This window comes from Leguminivora glycinivorella, chromosome 9, assembly GCF_023078275.1.
Source record: "Leguminivora glycinivorella isolate SPB_JAAS2020 chromosome 9, LegGlyc_1.1, whole genome shotgun sequence".
Taxonomy (NCBI): Eukaryota; Metazoa; Arthropoda; class Insecta; order Lepidoptera; family Tortricidae; genus Leguminivora; species Leguminivora glycinivorella.
The window spans coordinates 7,350,434-7,370,504 of NC_062979.1; the positions used below are offsets into that span (position 1 = coordinate 7,350,434).

The window sequence follows — 20,071 nt, forward strand, 5'->3', positions numbered from 1 at the left end:
CGGTTAGGAATAGAGACTTACGCCATAAAAATACTAATTTGAAATTACCGTTAGTCCGTCGAGTACCTAAATGCGATAGCTGATGTACCTTCATAGCTGCATTACTTAGATGCTAAACAACAATACATCTTTAGAAGTATGCTGTTCGGTGTAGTTGAAAGTAGATTATTAGAACACTGGGAACTACAATTACACCCACTGCACCAAATGCGGAAGAACTGTAATGAGCATGATTCGCATGACTCGAACATGCCAGAATACAAAGTCCCTAAATATTGACTATTGTTCCAGAACGATGCGGGCCAGTGCTCGGCGGCGGATCCGGGCCGGAGCCGGAGCCCCCGCAGCCGCTGGTCACGCGCGAGCCGGGCGTGTCGCTGCTGCGCTGGGACCGGCCCGCGGACACCCGCGCGGCGGAGCGGGTCCGGAGGGAGACGCGGACAGAGCCCGTCTCGCTCGCCACGCTCGAGCGCGACTGCTTCGTCATACCGGCGCACGCGCTGGATAGGTTCCTGCCTGATGGCGTCCCTGTAAGTCTTCTTCCTTTACTTTGCATGAGGTCGATATTTTCTCATCTTGGTCTTATTGATCATCGTTGGAGTTCGCCCTTTGCCCATGCAAAGGCAATAACCTGTGTTTGAAACTGATGGTACTAAGAGTCGTAGGAGGAGAGATGTGAGACTGCGTGCAACTGCCGCAACAAAACTTGAGAAAGGGAGAAGAGAGTTCTTTAATATAAGTGGAAGACATACAATTACTAAATTACAACTCTACTTAGTTCCCCATCAGTGAATTCTGCGAACATCTTCATGAATACGAGTAGGTATACCTAATAATGTGTACCCTAAAAAAGTTTAAAATTTCCATTTTCTCATTCCAGCTTCCAGTCCCCCCTCCAACACCAGAGAAAGGCCAAACAACGAAGACTGCCCAAAACTCGCTCAGTATCCTGGAGGTCGCCGATCCCAAGCTATGCATTTTGGCCCACCTGATGAGCCCCCTCGAGCCTATAGAGCCAATACTGGAATCACCAATGGCTAAGCCCTTGATCAAACAGAAGGCTGCGGCAGGGGAACTTTTAACAGAAGTAGCTCAGGCTAACACAGCTGTAGGAGGGATGCTACTCGCTAATATGGAACGGAACGCAGAATTCCCATTCATATCATACTATGTGATAAATACTACGCAAACTGATCCTTTGCTTTTCTACAATAACATGCGGTGTGCTTCACTGAACAAGTTTGATCCGAAGGCGATCCGGTACTCGGCGGCGCATACGCTGGACCTGTATAGCGAGGTGGCGATGATCTGCCGGCCGCCCTTCACGGACTTAGCTGGTGGGCCGAAGAAGTCACACACGCCGACTACTGGATTCATTATTAGTGTTTATAAGGTCAGTACTTCAAAAACCTAGTTTTGAGTCCATATAGGTACGACTCAATAAGCTGGCGGTCTAGCCAGATTAGAATATCCATTAAAAATCCTTCAATTGCAAAGAAAGGAGTCTTTATATAATATACATAGACGTCATTTTTTTTACTCTCTCCTCAAGAGAGACCCTGTATTATTTTGGTAAATTGTGTCTATTAGAATAAGAAAAGAGAAGCGTATTACATAATAGAGAATTTAAACGCTTGATATAACAAAACTACCTAATAAGTATGCTGAACTTTATACTCGTCTGAACAGACGGTGATTTGTACCCAATATACTTACGCTGCTCCGCATATTTACATCAGCTTATCAAGTTATCACATCACATTAACGTAACTTTGCACAAACACGACATCATTATAATTTGGCTCCAGTTCTTAATCAAACTTGTACTAAGTAGATACACCTTGAATCTTAAGGGAGCGTGCCAAGATTTTTGGAAGGAAACCAAATGGAGCACTTAAGAAAAGTGATCTGCCACTTTCCTCATTTCCGCCCTATTAAAACAGCCGTATGGAACCGTCTTGGCAGGGGGATTTCACCAACTGCGACTCTTGGATCGTCTTTAAAGACGGTGCATTGAAGTAGACGATAAAATAAAAGCGCCTACTTTTGAACGAGTAAAAGTGTTGTTTGAAACAGATTTTTAGGACGAAAGTTTTCTAAGTCACGGGTTTAATGTGTCATTTATCCCTAAACGGCCTATAAGAATAATTTTGAAATATAAATTCAAGCTCGGTAGCGTTCTAACTTTCAACTATTATTACCATTGGTGTTAACCGAAGACAACTGAAATTCAAATTTAACGTTTAGAGTACGTTAGCAGGGTAGCTTAAAGCGATTGGACGAAGATATCATTATAGCAGTTAAGTTAGATATAAGTTATAATTGCAGTGCCCTACAGGGTTTCATAGCAGACCAAATATAATGTACCACCTGTATAACCTATGAAAGCAATAAACATACTGATTACTGATTAGGTACTTCTTCAGGCCTAGCCAAAGTAAAAATCGTTCGCCTGCTTGCTGGCTCTGTTGCGCCAATACGGAAGGGCGATAGAAAAGGAACTACGATACAGAGCATGAACGATTTGCAACTTTGTTTATGCACCCTGACGTACTTACCCACTTTCGACGATCTTGACCAGACCAGATCGAGGTATTGAGATGAGCTGGAGGGACGCATCCCGTTAACTGCTTTAAGAGCCTCTTAATCATCTTCCAGGTATTCGAAGGCGACGACGGCGAGCGTTTCGAGCGCAACTGGCTATACTGGACCGGCGCGCGCATGCTCTACCGCCATCTCCCTCACTCGGTCGGGATGAGGAAGATAGCGCTCCACAAGTCCGTCGCCAGCCACGGCGACAAGATGTACCTGCTGGTGTGCGAATGTGCCAACTTGTTGGACGACCTGTCGGGCGCGGCCATGCTGATCACGGCGCTGCGCGCGCGCCTGTGCGGATACACGGGGCTGTACAGGCCCATACAGACTTTCTAGCAGAGAGACGGGGCGGTAAGCCCTGATGTTTAGTATATGCTAGAGTAAAAGGCTATTGGAACCTATTTTGTGAGATATTGAAATCTGTTAAATGACATAACTTGATTCAACATCAAGCGGTTTAGCACAACGCGCTCTCGCGCGCGAGTTCATGTTTCAAAGTTCAAGCGCTAGATGTATGGACTCGCGCGCGACAACGCAAGCTATGCTAGCACGCCAAGTATAGATAAAAATTTGTATAATTAGTTGAGCGAGTGACTTTTGAAAGCGACCACCACTGTAGTAAAATATCTAATCGGACCTCAAATGAACATTTTTATTTACCTACCTGAGCAATTCCCGAATAGATTGTACATTTGGATCACGTCCCCGATTTTGATAAAAATTGGTAGGCTGATAGAGTCCATGATGCTGAGCAAGATCCACTACCGAAAATGTATAGAAATCTGATAACAAAACAGGAAAGTTTCATACAAACAACCTAGGACATTTTGGGAAACCTACCACTTTTTATCAAAATCGGAGACGTGATCCAAATGTACAAACTATTCGGGAATTGCTGACCTATATCAAATCAGTGGCAGTCAAGAATATACATAAGTATCTGGAGATGGAAACTCCAGGATGTGACATTAAGCGTTGGCATTAAAATTTCAGCTATTTTTATTTTTACTAAAGCCTAAAAATATCCTTGAAAACTAACTACATTTCCACGCAAGGATTTCTAAGTTCCTTAATATATTCGTGTCACGTGTATTCGAGTTGTGTCATTTAAAACAGTTCTTGAGCTTGCATTAATTTCTAAAGGCGTATAAGATTGCTCGTCCTAAGATGCTCCTGATTGGACCAAAGTATTATTAACAGCTGAGGATATAACGTGTTCACATTAAAAATAGGGTGCAGCATGAACTGAAACACGGACAAGAAGAGAATTAATATTTACTTACACCTAAGTAAACAACGAGGCTAGGCTAGTAACAGTTTAAATAGATATTACCAAGATCGATATAATACTGGGGGCCGATTTTTGAGTCTCACGGCGCGGCGTTCGAATTCAGAAAATTGTCACTGAAAATAATAGGCAATTCACCGTTTTCAACCGGTATTTTAGTGACAGTGAGACTCAAAAATCGGCCCCCTGTACTGACAAAGCCCAAACAAAAAAGCGTACCCCTGAAATGTATGGGCCTTTTAGTCTTAAAACTAGATGGCGCTGTTCGCAACCTGAAAAAAAAATCAAAATATTTTTGCGTGGTTTTATTTCTTATAATAACAAATGACATATAGGTACTCTGTCAAACAAGTCTGTCAGTAAATAAGAACAAAGAAAACATATTTCTTTATATATCTTTAAAATCATGATATCACGTCAATACACATTTTTAAAAAAATTGTAGGCATCATCAGTGTAGTTATGATAGTATTTAATAGGTGGCGCTAAAAATCGAGGTACGATTCTTAGTATGAAGTACGTATCTAAATCCTATATAAATAATCCTTGATATTTACTAAGATGCTAGGCAGCTGGGCACCGTATCTACTTACTTTACGAGATGAAATGGTAGGTATATAGGTATAATTCAACGCGACCGAGTAAAGAAGTAGCAAAGTTAAGACCCAATCAGTACTAGTATGTACGTGTAGGTACCAAGTACAAATGTAAAGTATTTTCCGAGACGGTGAGTTCATTCCTTGATTGCTGAATACCAAATATATTGCTTTAACGTTTTTTTTTATCTTTTCTTATTATCTAGTAAGACGAGGTCGTTTGTTACATCGCTGTCTGATTTCTTGGGATTAGATTACCTTCTACAAGAAAACTCGTGCTGTACCCTATTTCTATAACATTCTGATAAAATTTCAAAGTGTTCAATAAGTCGTTTTGTCAATATCTTGAGTTAGACATTAAAATACATTTTTAAACTTATAAATGCACAAATAGGTACTGTTAGAAAACCGGCCTTAGGTTCCTAGAGGGGTTTGAGGGTGACATGTATCAAGAGAATAATGCTTTTCGATCAGATCTAAGCAATCTTTTCATAAAAATCGAATCGATCGATCTGAACTCTGATGGAAAAGCAGTCTAAGAATCGTCGACCAGCTAAGCGAAATACACACAGACCAACCCCTATAGACATCCATTACAAGACGACTCGCGGTCGCCAGCCTTCCTAGTATTTGCACTGATATAAGCGCGGGCGCTCGCCGTGCCCGATCAGTATCGACCAAGTAACAGACCCGAAAGCAGAAATTGGAAAAGGGTATTTTGATGCCTTAAAGATGTCCACCTGTAGTGTGAAATGGTGCGGAAAGGTAACAAGAAGCTCAAATTTAAAAACAGACGGCATTACATTCCACAAATAAGTCATATTTATAATTTATTCAGAGCCGGCATAGGTCAACTTACATTGGCCACTTACGCGTCAGTAGAGGGACAGTCATACTTCTGTCCCTTTTCATCTGGCGCGACTGCCCGCCGTCCTTGAAACGGCCAATCACAGCGCGCTTAACACATTCCCCGCCCGCTCCTCGCACCCCAAACACTGGTGACTCGTATCGCGAACAAAATATACAAGATTGCTACTCTATAGCAGGTTCTCTGTGGAAATACATAATTAACCTTTTTCGCCGCCAAGGAATGTTGCAGCCCCACGCCACGCAAGTTCTATATCAGAAATATCAGAATTGTCTATTACGAGGGTCATGCCAAAAGAAGTTAGATACTCCATGGTCATTTGATCGATACTGGCCAGTTATACACCATTTTAAAGGTAGGTTTTTTGCTTATAAATTTAAAAATGGAACACTTGGAAATTCTTAGGATTCTTTTTTTAATTATTTTTTTTCTAAATAATTTTGGCGGGAATTTTCTGCAACAATGGAGCTTACTCGACGTGATTTTCGTGTTATGATATATTATGACTTTAAAAAAGGTTTACAACCTCATGAGTGTTTTGAACTTTTAGTTTCGACTTTTGGAGAGTTTGCGTGTTCACGTGCAACTGTTTTTAATTGGTTTTCTAAATTTAAAAGAGGATGGGAGAGCTTTGAAGATGAGGCGAAGACCAGATGGCCGCCAACCGCAGTCACTGAAGAAAATGTACAGGCTGTGGAAAAAAATATTCGTGCGAACCGACGAATTACATATGTAGAGCTCGAGCGTGAACTGGGCATTGGATCAGCAGCATTGCAAACTATAATTCATAGTAATCTGTCTCTTCATAAGCGTTGTTCAAGATGGGTGCCGCACAAGCTCACCGATTTACAGAAAGGCCGTCGCGTGGATTGGTGCAAATTTATGATAGATAAATTCCACGCAGGCGAGAAAAAAAACGTATATGATATACTTACAGGTGACGAAACATGGCTATATAACTACGATCCCGAAACAAAGCGACAGTCCACAGTATGGTGTTTTGAATATGAGCCGACGCCAACAAAATGTCGCCGAACCCGAAGCACACAAAAACAAATGGTTGCCTCATTTTTCTGCAAGACGGGACATATTGCTAAAATAGTGCTAGAAGATCAAAAGACAGTTAATTCAGAATGGTATGTGACAGTTTGTGCCCCAAGAGTACTGTCAGCTTGGTGTGACAAGCGGCCGAAGTCAGGAACCCGGCACCTGCTCTGGCACCACGACAACGCTGCCCCGCACACTTCCGCTAGAACACTTGACTATTTCAGCTCAAAAAACGTGACTATTCTGCCCCACCCCCCATATTCCTCTGACCTAGCCCCCTGTGATGTTTACCTTTTTCCTAAAATTAAAGAAAAATTAAAAGGAAAGCGATTTGAGAACAAAGAAGATGCCCTGGCTACGTATAATTATGAAATTTCTGAGGTGTCTAAAGAAGAGTGGTCATCGGTATTTTCTAAGTGGTTTAGACGGATGGAAAAGTGTATACGTGTTCACGGTGAATACTTCGAAAAAATAGATAGCTGTAATAAAGAATAAAGTATGTAAATCTTGAGTATATAATTTCTTTTGGCATGACCCTCGTATTGCTGGCAGGTGGGTGGCTACATCGATGAACTTGAGTTCAAGTTGTCGGCGGCGAAAGGGTTGAGGCTGGTTTTAGTGTCACGCGGACCGTCCGTGCGGAGCGATCCGCGCGACCAATTTGTATGAAGTTGATGTTTTCGTCCGCGCGAACCACTCAAAAAGTTAAGACGATACAGGAGGGGTCAATTCTCTATACAAACGCTCTCGACTATTACCTTCCTGGTTTTTGAAGATAGAGAAATTATTTTTTCAACACAGATTACTATTATTTTTATCTGTGTCGGACCGTTTTGATTTTTTTGATATTTTTATTTTTAAAGACGCTAGAGCCAATCAAAATTCTCCAAAAACAGCCTTTTTCATTATGGCGCAAAAAAGGTGTGATACTCAAGATTGGTAACAATTAGCCAAAAAAACTAAACGGTCCGACACAGATTATTTCATTGCTGTTCAGATTCTCAAATTTCGTTACGATTGATTAAATTTTGAAAGAGGAAACAGTCGAGAGCGGAACCTCGATTTTTCGCATTTTTTCGCAATACCTATCTTTTAACTGAGTTGTTCCTAATGGACAGTTATTATTTTTTTCGATAAATCTAGTTAATAACAGTAGTATATTTAACTGAAATTCCCAAATTGAAAGGGGGGCTCCTTTCCATTTTATCATTTTGGCTCCTGTATCGTCTTAACACATTATTAGTCCAGTGCGGATCGCTCCGCGCGGGTTGTCCGCGTGACACTAAAACCAGCCTAACAGTAACTGTCTAATAAGAACAATAATAGTGCAAAAGTTATTATGTGGAAACTAGAATTAGCTATGAAATTACTTATGCATCTAAAACTTCTTCTACGATATCAAGCTGCGAATGATTACACGCTTAGCTGGTAGACGAGGGATAGGAGGTAAAACAGAGTAAGAAACCCTGAATCAAAACTCGTCTTCCAAAGACCCGAAAGTATTGGAATTAGAAGGATGGTATTATGATATTTCTCACTCTTATAGTTCCTCACATATCCTACAACATATCATGTAAGAAACATAGAACTGTAGAAGCCTATTAAAGACCCAGTTACGCCAAATGCTTACGGAGAACGGGCGCGTAATACTTACCTACAGTCAATTTACGTTCCCGGGAAAATTCCTTACATAAGGAATATTCCCTGCGTGTGGAATTTTCCCGGAAAAGCACATCACAAAAGAACACGTGCGTTTACACATTTGTCGAGGTTTGGCCTTTAAGCGAGCTGTTTTCAGGAACACAACTGGTTTTTATCCATTATAATTGTAACAAACTTACCTATGCGAAAAATAATTAACCTAATAGTAAGAACTTTAGACAGGTATCCGACATACGTAAAAAAATGATTCAGAATGCAATATTTTGGCAAATTTTTGATCAATATATTGTAGAATATTCTGTGCAATATTTTTTTAACTGGCCACAATTTGATCAGTTGTGTTTCCTATAATAACGTTGTATTTTTTTTAGACCACTTAGCTTTTCTCGAGGCCGGTAACACAAGCTATTTTCGACTTTTTAGACGTGGATTTAATTGATATTTATAATATAGAATTGAGAGCATTTCGATTATTAAGCTTGCAAAAAAAACATACCTAATTTTGAACTGACTTAGCTTCTGTATGAGACAATACAAAAGACCTGCTAAATCATTTTTGAGACACATATCTATAATTGTACTCATGGCATTTGCAGCCATTATTATTTTATGACTGTTTTACACACAGCTCTGCGAATAGATACAGTCACCCGCAGGAACATCGCACAAAAAAGGTCGATAAAATATCTGACACAATGTTAGTGTGTCAGAACTAAGATATAATTTATGCAGCCTTCTTTTGTGGGCATTTTCATAAATTGGGACCCAAAATTAGTGACAATTGTTAAAAATTAACTCTATGTCAGTTTTGTCACGACAATTAAGAAAATTGTCTAAAAACCAACTTTGTTCATATTCTAAATGTAGATTATTGCTTATATTTTAATGTAATTAACACAAAAGCAATATTTTTATTCGTCCTTAATTGTCGTCACAAAACTGACATCGAGTTACTTTTTGTTAACAACTTTCACTAATTATGGGTCCCAATTTTTGAAAATACCGTTGTACGATGTTATTGCCGATGGACTGTACATTTTAGTTTTAAACTACACCTTCAATGTATAAAAGTATTGATTAAATATATTAGAAAAGGCGTTTCTCGCGTATCTCATCCTGTGCAAGTTAATAGGTAATAATTGATTACCTGGGATGCCAAAAATATTTGAATTTACATTGTTAAGGTACTTCGGTGTTCGTTAACCAAATCAAGAAGATTTAATTTTTATTTAAAAAAACTCTTTCCTTCGCATATGAATAGGTACACAATGGCAAAGATTTTCCTCCCAATTTATCCATATTTTCAAATATAATATACTTAAGATTAGGATAAGTCACTATAATGTGCAAAGCTGGAAATTTATGGAATCAAACAAGTTATTATATGTAAAATATTTTAGCTCTTGAATTATTAAAATAAATAGATACGCTTCAATGCTGTAATGCACAAATAATAAATTAATTAAGTGTTCAGATATATTACGTATTAAATTATTTTGTTATTTAATTATAAGTAAATTGTTCTATTTTATCTTTGTCAATTACCATATTGTTTGTGGCTAAAATAATACAGAACTTTGACATTTATATTTATTTAAATCAATATTTATAATATTTTGTCTATTTTTTGTTTGTCTTCATATATTTTATAAAGTGATGCTGATGTTTTATTGGATGTTTTAAAACTGACTCGATTATTTGAAAAGAAAACTAGGGAATAAATACTTATAAACAATAAGAGTTTACAATATAGTTGGTTGATATTGGTGCAGGCAGCTTTCCATTTTAACAGAAAAAAAAACACTATTATACTGTTATGAAATCATTTTTGGGCAATGACAAAAAACGTATGAAATATTGTGATCAATAATAACAAAAATAGGTAGAGGTTACATTCAAGTGCTCAAAACAGGATGGCTTAAACCTATTAGGTACAGTCACCATCAGTTATACTGGAGCGGTCAGGGTGCTCACAAATATCTGAACACGCATTTATTGTCAAGGCATTAAGCCGTGTTCAGATATTTTTGAAAGCTCCGACCTCTTCGGTATATCTGATGGCGACTGTACTTACTCGAAACAAAATTGCATGGAAAGTTTTATGAAAAAATTAAATACCTACTGGTTATTTTCAAGGCACGATTATTTTTGCTATGGTGCTAAATCTAGTTGATACGTAGGAAGCAATAAAGGCTTGCATTTGTTAATTATCTAGGGTAGTTATTGCTTTTTATAATTATCAGAGGACTACTACTTAACCACAGGTTAAGTGGTCCACCTTATAGTAAGATTGTTTGGGTAAGAATAGTACAATTTAACTTTTGCCAATTAAATAATTAGTGTGAGAAGGATTTGGACATTCTGAAACAATTTGAATTAAATAAAACATTAGATAGTTATAGATTTATCCCTTAGAAGTTAACATTTACCTTCTCAAAGAAATTTTAAAATTGCTGACTTCCAAATAGAAATCATTCGTTTTTATTATTAAATTTAAAAAATAAAGTCTGCCAAGCTACATTTGTCACTAGAAAAATATGGCAAATTTAAATAACGTAAGCGCCAATATTTATTGTCTCATCAAAAAATTCAATTTCGCGCCTTTTTCTAGTGACCAACTTGTTTGACCGGCTGGCTATATTATAATTCACATCCCGTTATTTTCAGTTAGCAACAATATCTTAGATATTTTTCTGCTGAATAGATATTTTGTACCTTCTTAAAAATCTCTAATGAAAAAAATGTGTTGAACAAATGCTTGGAAAGCAAAATAGATGATTAGCAAATTGAAGAAATTTCAATTATTTTTGTAATAAAATTTAAAACGTAAAATGGTTTTATTTTGTCCTTTATGTAATTTAACTTCTTACCACAACTGACCTACTAGCATGAGTTGTGGTCTTCCACACAAATATATACATTATACAAGTTCGTAGTGCATAAGGTGTGTGAGAATGCTGATACATTAGAAACAAAGAAGTTACTAGGCATCATTTTACATTGAGATTTCACAATTTGAAAGGGAGGTAATTTCGAAAATTGCTAATATTCAACTTAACCAGAGCAGCATAAACAGCCCACAAGTACAAATTTGTCACCTACAATATGTTTACTTATCATAGATGTAACAAAAGACCAATTATTTTTACAAAAAAAAACTTTCTTTTAGCATTTTTGGTAACTTTATTGGAAAACAAGAATTAATAGTTAATACTACATTTGTTGTTTTAAAATAAAATATTAAACTAAACTTCTATAACAAATGGACATACATAGCTTCAGTATCCTCGGTGCCCTCGAAATCGTCTTCTATTGTCCAGCTGAAATATTCAAACAAATTTCAAATTAATATAATTATATTTTATTTGTAGTTAAATATATTTCTCAATAAATATCAAAGTAAAGCCAGCATGAACAGACATAGAAAGAGAAATGAGCCAAAAAAATCTAGTTTAAGGGGACCCACAGATTACCGGTTGCATGTTATTCATTACTGTTACCTATTGCGGTCAACAACTGACCCTCTAGACACAGGTTTGTATTGGTGTCAAAATTAGGTGTTTTCCTAAATCCAGAAAAGACCATTTAAAAAACTAAGTATTATTATTAAGTTTTATATTACATAAAAAGTTCAAACATATATAATCTTTATTTAGTACTTACTAAGGATCGTTTGCACTCAAAGAAGGCCTGTCGCAGTTGCAGGCATTCGTCTCCGACGTCCCCTGACTTTAAACATTCTCGCGGTGTTTTTTTGCCCTGGAAATGTAAATAAAGTTCTTATAATAATCCACATTAAATCAGATAAGTAATATTTGATACATTTTTAAATAGAATGTAATAAAACAAAATACGAATCCTAACCTTTTTGCAGCAATCCGTATTTAACAAACACATCTTGAGATCAGCTCTGATGCCAGCACAGGGAGACTTGTCGGCTAGTCCTATTTCATCTGGAGCGAAAACAACCATTTTTCTGTATTCGTTTACAATTAAATTAGGAAGAATTTTCTTATTTGTTGATTTCTTTCCTCAATTTTCAATAATATTCTAACATTTCTAACGTCACATCTGACCAGGGTTGCCAACCGTAAAGCTCGGAACACACTACGCGGACGTCCGTCGTAAAACGACCGCGGACGGGAATCTGGACAATGGAAATACACATAAAGCTAGGAACACACTACGCGGACGTCCGTCGTGAATCGACCGCGGACGGGAATCTGGACAATGGAAATACATATAACCGTGCAAACTATCGGTCGACGGACGTGGACGTGGCCTTGAGCGCGTGGACGTCCGATCGAAATCTGGCTCGCTGGATGTTTTGTTCCGTGCACACTGATCGGTCGCGGTCGCGGTCGATTTACGACGGACGTCCGCGTAGTATGTTCCTAGCTTCACCGTGCAAACTATCGGTCGACGGACGCGGACGTGGCCTTGAGCGCATGGACGTCCGATCGAAATCTGGCTCGCTGGATCTATTGTTCCGTGCACACTGATAGGTCGCGGTCGCGGTCGTTTTACGACGGACGTCCGCGTAGTGTGTTCCGAGCTTAAAGCTAGGAACATACTACGCGGACGTCCGTCGTAAAACGACCGCGACCGCGACCGAACAGTGTGCACGGAACAAAACATCCAGAGAGCCAGATTTCGATCGGACGTCCGTGCGCTCAAGGCCACGTCCGCGTCCGTCGACCGATAGTTTGCACGGTTATGTGTAATGTCATTGTCCAGATTCCCGTCCGCGGTCGATTCACGACGGACGTCCGCGCAGTGTGTTCCTAGCTTAAAGCAAAACTTCCTCGTACGTTTCAGCTAAAATTCTCGTATTTAGACTTTCAAACCTCGTACATATAAAAAATATTATTATTATGCATCGAAAACGTGTTTAAAACAAAATTAAGCATATTATACTATCGGGACCACTCCGTAAAGTACCTAAGAAATGATCGCACCGCACCGCGTCTGTGGATTTTTTTTCACGTAAGTGATAGCGATAAAAAAATAACACTTTCTCGCTCTCACTTTCGTGAAAACATTCTATGGTGCGGTGCGGTGTTGTTGTTGAAGCGATAGCTGCCATAGACAATAATCGCGTAAATGGTGTAAAATATGCAAAATGCTAATAATATATATCCAATTGGCCATTGGCCATATTATCAAAATCTCGTACATATTTGTACGAGGTTAATAGTATCCTCGTACCTCGTACGTAAGACCATAAATCTCGTATTTGTACGAGGAACCTCGTACGGTTGGCAACCCTGCATCTGACAGTTGTGTTATCAAATTGTATGTTTAAGACCATTATTATCCGAAGAAGCTACGAAACGGGCGTTTTTAACAATATGTGAAATATGCAAAAGATAATACGCACGAGCGTATTTTTTGCATCCGTTAAAAAAACGTTTAAATGAAACAAATTTAAAACCGTGTATTCATTCATGAGAAGGTGGTTTTAAACCGAGGCGTTTTTTACCGAGCACTGTTTGATTTTAAGCGTTGGACGTTAAATCAAATACTATATAAACTCTAGAGTTAATACGTGCAGCTTCTAACGTTTCCCATACAATTGAGCGGCAACAATTTTACTAGCGCCATATAGCGGTTCGAGTTGATCAAAGTAGTTGTTCAGACTTTTATTTTAGTAAATTAAAATGGAAAATGCTATTACTTGATCTACTTTAACATTTTTAGACGGAATAAAACAAAAAATAAGAATTTGTGACATTTTTTAATTTTATGCTGTATAAAACTAAACTATTTTGATCAACTCATGCCGCTAGGAGCGCTAGTGTGCATGTTGCCAACTTCGGCACTGAGCTGCACGTATTAACTCGTAGAGTTTACATAGTATTTGGTTAAATCGAATGCGGACCATCCTCCGTCTGTTTTTTTTTAACGGCCACTAAAAAGCGCTCGTGTGTACTTTCCTAAGGTTCTAAAGTCCAATTAGTCCTCAGGCCTCTGTTAAAACTGATGTTGTTGATATATGGATGGAATTATGGACCAGAGACAGGGAAACAAAAGGAAGATGGTATGCTAGTATTCAATCTGAATTACCTGGAAAACCTTGGTATGAGAAGATGAAGATGGGAAGTCGAAGTTTTATAACCACCATAAACAGATTAAGGTTTGGTCACAATCGTGCACCAGCGCACTTAGCCAGATTTTCAATAATAGCCGATGGTACATGTCCTCACTGCCAGAATGGTAGTATTGCAGATGTGGAGCACCCAAGAATCTTATATACATGGATGTTGCACGCCGAACATTACTTTGAAGCCAGAAAATTTGACCTTGAATTACGTCACGCCGGTCTTGCATCTCTTTCTTTAGGGTGTCCATGATTAAGCATACATTAGGGACATCCCGCGGAATTTGACGTATTACATCTCTCGACACAGGCTTAAAACCTTTGAACCTCCGTTTTGACAATATTCTCAGCTTGATATGTGTTAAAATGTCAAATATTAATATTAGCGCCATCTATCTGAGCGTACCTACCCCAAAGGTGTATCGCCATCTAGCTCACCGTGTATCGACTCTGATACAAAACGTTTCTATGAGTTCCTTGCCTGAGCTCTCATTTGTTTGTGAGTTTATGAGGACAATTTCAGTCCTAAATAATGAGGTACAATTCTACCTTTAACCTGATATGTGCATCATTTTAGTAACATAACAAATCAACATCATCTGCTTCGCTAATATTGTTGAGATAAGAGGTTGGTTACACTGAGAAGGAAATGATTCATACCTTGAGCTGAAGATATGTCCTCGGTGGCTCTCTCGCCCATAAGCTCTCAGCACAGCTGATAGCTTCCACCGGATTATATGCCACCACCTGTATAGAAAATAGTTTTATGACCATGGGTCACTAAGGTACACAACCTATGTATTTATAACATGAACAATTATTATTATAGTAATATCAAGAATATATTGAAGTATTATGATTGCCATTGTTTTTACTGTCTCAATCAATTGGGAAACAATCCTGAGGACTTGGTCCTTATTATTCCTTATCCATATGAGAATTATGATATATATGAATGTATTTATATTGTAGAATTATATTAGTATAGCTGCTAGTTCATCGTATGAACCGATCTGGGTTTAAAATAATAATAATAATATGGCTTGTAAAACATTGTAAGATATATCCATATATTGGATTTATTAAGATTGGTTATAACGCATAATATGATCATATTTGTATGTCAACACATAAGTAATTGCACAGGTTGCAACACAACGTTACGCATTCGTTCGATAACCGTACTTTATAGGCCTCAGCCTCTAATAGTAAATAGTCATGAGGACCTGGTCGCAACCATCCTTTTTCACCTTATAGGCCTCAGCCTCTAATACAGGTTGACCGCAGTCAGGCCGCAGCCTCTTATACAAGTTGACCGCAGTCAGGCCGCAGCCTCTAATACTTCATCAAATAGTAAATAGTCATGAGGACCTGGTCGCAACCATCCTTTATATACTCATAAATAAACAATACATTGCATCATGTGTCATTGAAGCTTAGTCTGGAAGCACATTTGTCAGGTAAGACTTCTCAAGGCTTAAGTAAGTCATGTCATGTGGAATTCACAATAAAAGTTGTTAGTAGATCTAGTCACAGGCATCTAATCTACTTAACCATAATCAGTTAACAAGTCTGCTAGCTACAGTAAGGTGACAAGTCTCATTCATAAAGTAAGTATACATTTCTCTATGTGGCGCAATCTCGCCCAGGCCATGATGTCTCTAGCTGTGTAAGGTCTCAAATTCCTCTTAAAGGTTAAGCATACCTGTCGCAACAAGGTATTTCAGTCATTCTTAATATTTCACTAGTAACATAAACAAAACGTGCGCAACACTCAATTCACGCACAAACGATATCATTCTCTCTCAGTTCTCTCACTAATCTCATGAACATCTTTCTGTATTAAGTCAACAGTCTCAACACATTAATCACAGTGATCGGTAAGCATATTTCAGTCTCAAATAAGATACATGATTCAAACATGACTCAAGTATTAAACATGGTATGCATCTCGAGCTCCAAATAAATAAATATATGAGTGGGATCAACACGTCCTCTTTTATATCTTTTATATTCATATTATACTTAGCTTTTGGAGAGCCGAAGGGAAGATGCATGAGGCTTTCACGAGGCACTTTATAACTTTTACATCGCACGTTCCCAAACTAACTTTGACATAAAGATGGCGCAATCAAAAAGGAAAAGGAAACGTCTAGCTTACCATAGACTAATTTGAAGCTGTCATATGTGTTGCCTGTTGTAATATGTACACATCGCGGGAGTCCGCGACACACCGTACCTTTTTCTGTATAGTTTTGAGGTACGTTTTTTTCTTAGACTTTATCTGTCTATACGGAGTTACATAAGTATTTGTCTTTTACTAACTGACACCTGTGTTTATTAAAGCATGCAATGGAATATATACCTATTTTAGTGTTTTGGTCACTTTAAACCATCACAATAATATTTTGGTAGTAACTACTGGGAAAACTAATCCCAGTAGCTATCAACCCCCGATGTGGTAATTAACAATGTGGGGGAAATCCCAGTAGTTAGGACAGGTAAAAACTTGGTGGTAACTAGTGGGAATAGCCACAAAAATATAAGGGAAGTATTTGTCAATGGGGAAATAATGAAATACTAGGACGTTTTAAAACAGTATCTTTATTTTTAAGCGCCGCCCCAAATCTCAAGGAAGGTGGTTCTCAATTCGTACGTATTTCAATTCTCTTCGCATGTATATAATATATGTATCTCAATTTAATGTTTATGCCACGATATATCCGTCGTTACTGGACTGATTTTTAAAATTTCTTTCTGTGTCATAATCTTCAGGCTTAAAGTGCAAATCTGCAAATTGTCAAACGCTCTGAAACATTTCCTTTTATCGGTACAATCGACAGCCAACAGCCAATGCTGCCTCCTTCCTTCATCTTTTGGAACACTGAAAAGTTTAATATTATTCATGTTAATTGTAAAGACATAAATTATAAAAAGTTGGTATTATTAAGTATACTGTGATATGAACTATGAACATAGAAACCGTACCAAGTTGATAGATTTAGCTCCATTCAATAAGAGTAAATACTATGCAAGATAAAAGATTGGTCACCCTAGTCGTAAAACCACACATAGCATTATTTTTCTTTAAAGGTCATATTTATCGTTCTAAACCTATTCGTGGGAATTTTGATATAATTTGAGACAATGAAAACAATATAATGATAAGAACTAACCAAGATTACAAGCAAAATAGAAGAAAATTTATTGCCAGTGAGGTTTATGAACATTTTGGTAAAATAAGTACTTACTTGTGAAATTTTACGTCGGATTTCGGTTTCCATTTACTTCCACAATGGTTCACTATGCAATACATAGCTCAGAACTTAAGTAAATCGTCGAAAAACGTTTATTTTGCAAAATAAATCTCTGAATCGGTGAATGAATTTTGACAATTCTGACATATCGGGCATATTTTTTTATTATTAGTGTTCCCATAGTACGCAGGAGGTAAATACCGGAGAAATAAGGTTTTTGATTGAGTTTTTTTTTGTATAATACAAAGAAAAGTAAGTCAATTTGATTGAAGAATGTTTTATACGTTTTTTTTATTAACTTATCTGGCAATACATCACAGTGTTGGAATGAGATAGAACATAGGAGTAAAGGTGAATGAACCTGGCTTCAACTCATTGGTCGGCACGCACTATCCAGAGATATATATAAAATTCTTGCGACATTCTCACGGAAGTATAACTAAAGCATGGAAGCCATGCTAAAATAAGAGCTCGGTGACATGTATCTTACTCACACCACACTATTACCTTTTTTATATGAGCGAATGAGACAATATTCCACAACTTCTTTCGTTTTCTCGAAGGTTGTCCCTAAATGCTGATGTCAAAACGGACCTGGGGTCCATTTATTATACGGCAAAATTAAATATACGTTTGTCATTTCACACTCGGTCTCCATCTTTGACAACTGTACATAGTCGTATTATATTGGTTCGAGTTTTTAGCGCGACTTCAATGGTCGTCTTGACGATATTTATTTATTTTGTGAGGATTTCTGATAGATCGTGGAAAAAATAGCTCAGTGTATATTTGTGATAGTTCCAAGTTTCATTTCTGACTATGGCTTGTGTGATCAAGTGTTGCAAATCACATTCAGGAAGAAAAGAAAACACGCAAGAGGTTATATCATTTCATCGGTAAGTTTCTTGAGTTTTTGATAATATTTATTGATACGACCTGGCAGAAATATAAATGTACATATTAGTAGTTTATACAATTCAAATCTTATTCAATTCTGTATAGATTTTTGCATATTTTTTGGAAGTTTTCTCAAACTCGGAAAGGTTATGTTTTTTAGCATAGTGATGTGATGTGTTTTATCGACCTTGCAATAATAACCTATCAATATTCATACCTTAAAAACGCCATCAATGATTATTGTTCTTTGTTATGATTCTCTTGTTATTTAGCTATTTTACAAATTCAACTTTATATAAATTTCTTAGATTTCCGAAGAAGAAGACCGGAAACACGAAGTTCAAGGTGCGATGCTCGCGGTTCCTTTACTCCCAAAACTCCACCAAAAAGAAGGCCAAGAAGCTGAAATGGAGCAGGCCCCCAGATGTCTCCCCAGGTGTCTACCTTTGACAATTGTACATAATCGTATTATATTAGATCAAATATCTCGGCGGTCGTCTGGCCGATTTTTAATTTAATTGTGTTTATTCCTGATAGATAGTTGATGATCCTGCTAAATTCTTATTTGTGATGTGTTCAAGTTCCTTGTGTGATTATGGCTTGTGTGATTAAGGACTGTAATTCACGTACATGGAGAAAAGAAAACTCCCAAGAACCTGCTGTGTTTCATTAGTGAATTTCGGTCAGTTATTGATACTATTATTTGTAGGATCTAAACAAAGCATAAAATACGATCTTTTCATAGTTTATATAATAACTACTACCATGTTAAATTCTGTTCTGAAGTTTCTTCAAACTGTTTTTAGGTTATGTTTTTGTACTAGTGATGTGTCATTTTTATCGACGTCCCGACATTAACTCTATTGACATTCTTGCATTGAAAAGGACATAAAAATGATTAATGATGATCAGGTATCACAGACTGGGTAAATGGTAATGTAACATTTCTAGTGAATTAAACTCATAGTATTTTTTAGTTTTCCAGAAATTCTCAAACATTATTAAAAAGAAACTAAAAATAGGTGAAACTATTGAAATAATAAATTTTGGTACCTACACTGCCGTTTTGTTTTATTTTATTTGATAGAGAAAATATTGTTGAGGTAAGTATAAGTAGATTCTTGAGTGGTGGACTAGAAATTAATAGAGGGATGCTACACGAATTAAATTACTTAGGTCTTTGCGTAAGGAGAAGAGAAGAATGTATTTATTTGTTTTATACTCGTATCTCCCATCTTCTATTTTTTACAAACTATTTAGGCCGATATTACACTATCATAGAAATATAGTCATAGACAACATGCCGTCCTTTTTATTCACGTTACAGAAAAAGGGAGGCATACAGACCTATGATCAGAGATATAGGTATGATAATGTAATATTAGGACTTGGTAAGAGAAGAGAAGTGACCGTTTATGTAGGTAAGTACATAAACAAGCCATTTATTTGCAATCAGTAGGTACGGTTAGCCAAGAAGGCAAGAATGTATGAATATATGACTTTCATAGCCAAAAAGCCACATAATAATCCAAATGAAATGTTTATATCAATATTGTATGTTTTCGTTACTTTTATATATATAACGTTTATATTATTTTTAAGGTGAGAACGTAAGTAAGTGCATATTTTATCGATAATTGAATCGACAAAGTAACATCCCTAGCTAACACAAAACCAGGGACCACCTACCAAAAAGAGAAATAACTAGCATATATCCATCCTTTTTCAATACATTATCTAAGTCATAAGGAAGTCAAGGAT

General features: G+C 37.3%; 3 protein-coding genes across 4 annotated transcripts in view; 1 reads left to right on the plus strand and 2 right to left on the minus strand.

Moving 5' to 3' along the window:
• Nucleotides 1–3,314, plus strand: part of LOC125229828 — a 184,220-nt gene extending 180,906 nt beyond the window's left edge. The window contains exons 2-4 of the mRNA XM_048134769.1: nt 292–530; nt 881–1,393; nt 2,659–3,314. Of these exons, the coding sequence (XP_047990726.1) occupies nt 292–530; nt 881–1,393; nt 2,659–2,931 (1,025 nt within the window). The 3' untranslated portion in view covers nt 2,932–3,314. The remainder of the gene's footprint in view (nt 1–291; nt 531–880; nt 1,394–2,658) is intronic.
• Nucleotides 1–13,323, minus strand: part of LOC125229619 (methionine synthase reductase) — a 309,939-nt gene extending 296,616 nt beyond the window's left edge. The window contains exons 1-2 of the mRNA XM_048134502.1: nt 12,853–13,323; nt 12,133–12,153 (exon numbers count right to left, since the gene is read on the minus strand). The gene's annotated coding sequence lies outside the window, so the exon portion shown is untranslated. The remainder of the gene's footprint in view (nt 1–12,132; nt 12,154–12,852) is intronic.
• On the minus strand, nt 7,593–12,110 carry LOC125229628 (cytochrome c oxidase assembly factor 5). 2 transcript variants are annotated; one of them, XR_007177426.1, is made up of 4 exons: nt 11,921–12,110; nt 11,720–11,815; nt 9,204–11,376; nt 7,593–9,172 (listed from the first exon to the last, which is right to left on the minus strand). XR_007177426.1 is itself a non-coding variant. In XM_048134512.1 (3 exons), exons 1-3 carry the CDS (start codon nt 12,026–12,028, stop codon nt 11,335–11,337), a joined length of 246 nt encoding a protein of 81 aa, XP_047990469.1. In that variant the 5' UTR covers nt 12,029–12,110; the 3' UTR covers nt 7,593–11,334. The 2 variants fall into 2 exon arrangements, 1 of the variants encoding a protein (XP_047990469.1); XM_048134512.1 differs by having other exon boundaries at nt 7,593–11,376.
• Nucleotides 13,324–20,071: the final 6,748 nt, after the last annotated feature.

Bases quoted from the DNA above. Each gene is read 5' to 3' on its own strand.
- LOC125229628 (XM_048134512.1), bottom strand. From the start codon at position 12,028: ATGGTTGTTTTCGCTCCAGATGAAATAGGACTAGCCGACAAGTCTCCC. The intron at 11,816-11,920 runs GTTAGGATTCGT...TTACATTTCCAG, and splicing joins ATACGGATTGCTGCAAAAAG to GGCAAAAAAACACCGCGAGA. The intron at 11,377-11,719 runs GTAAGTACTAAA...TGAATATTTCAG, and splicing joins TTGAGTGCAAACGATCCTTA to CTGGACAATAGAAGACGATT.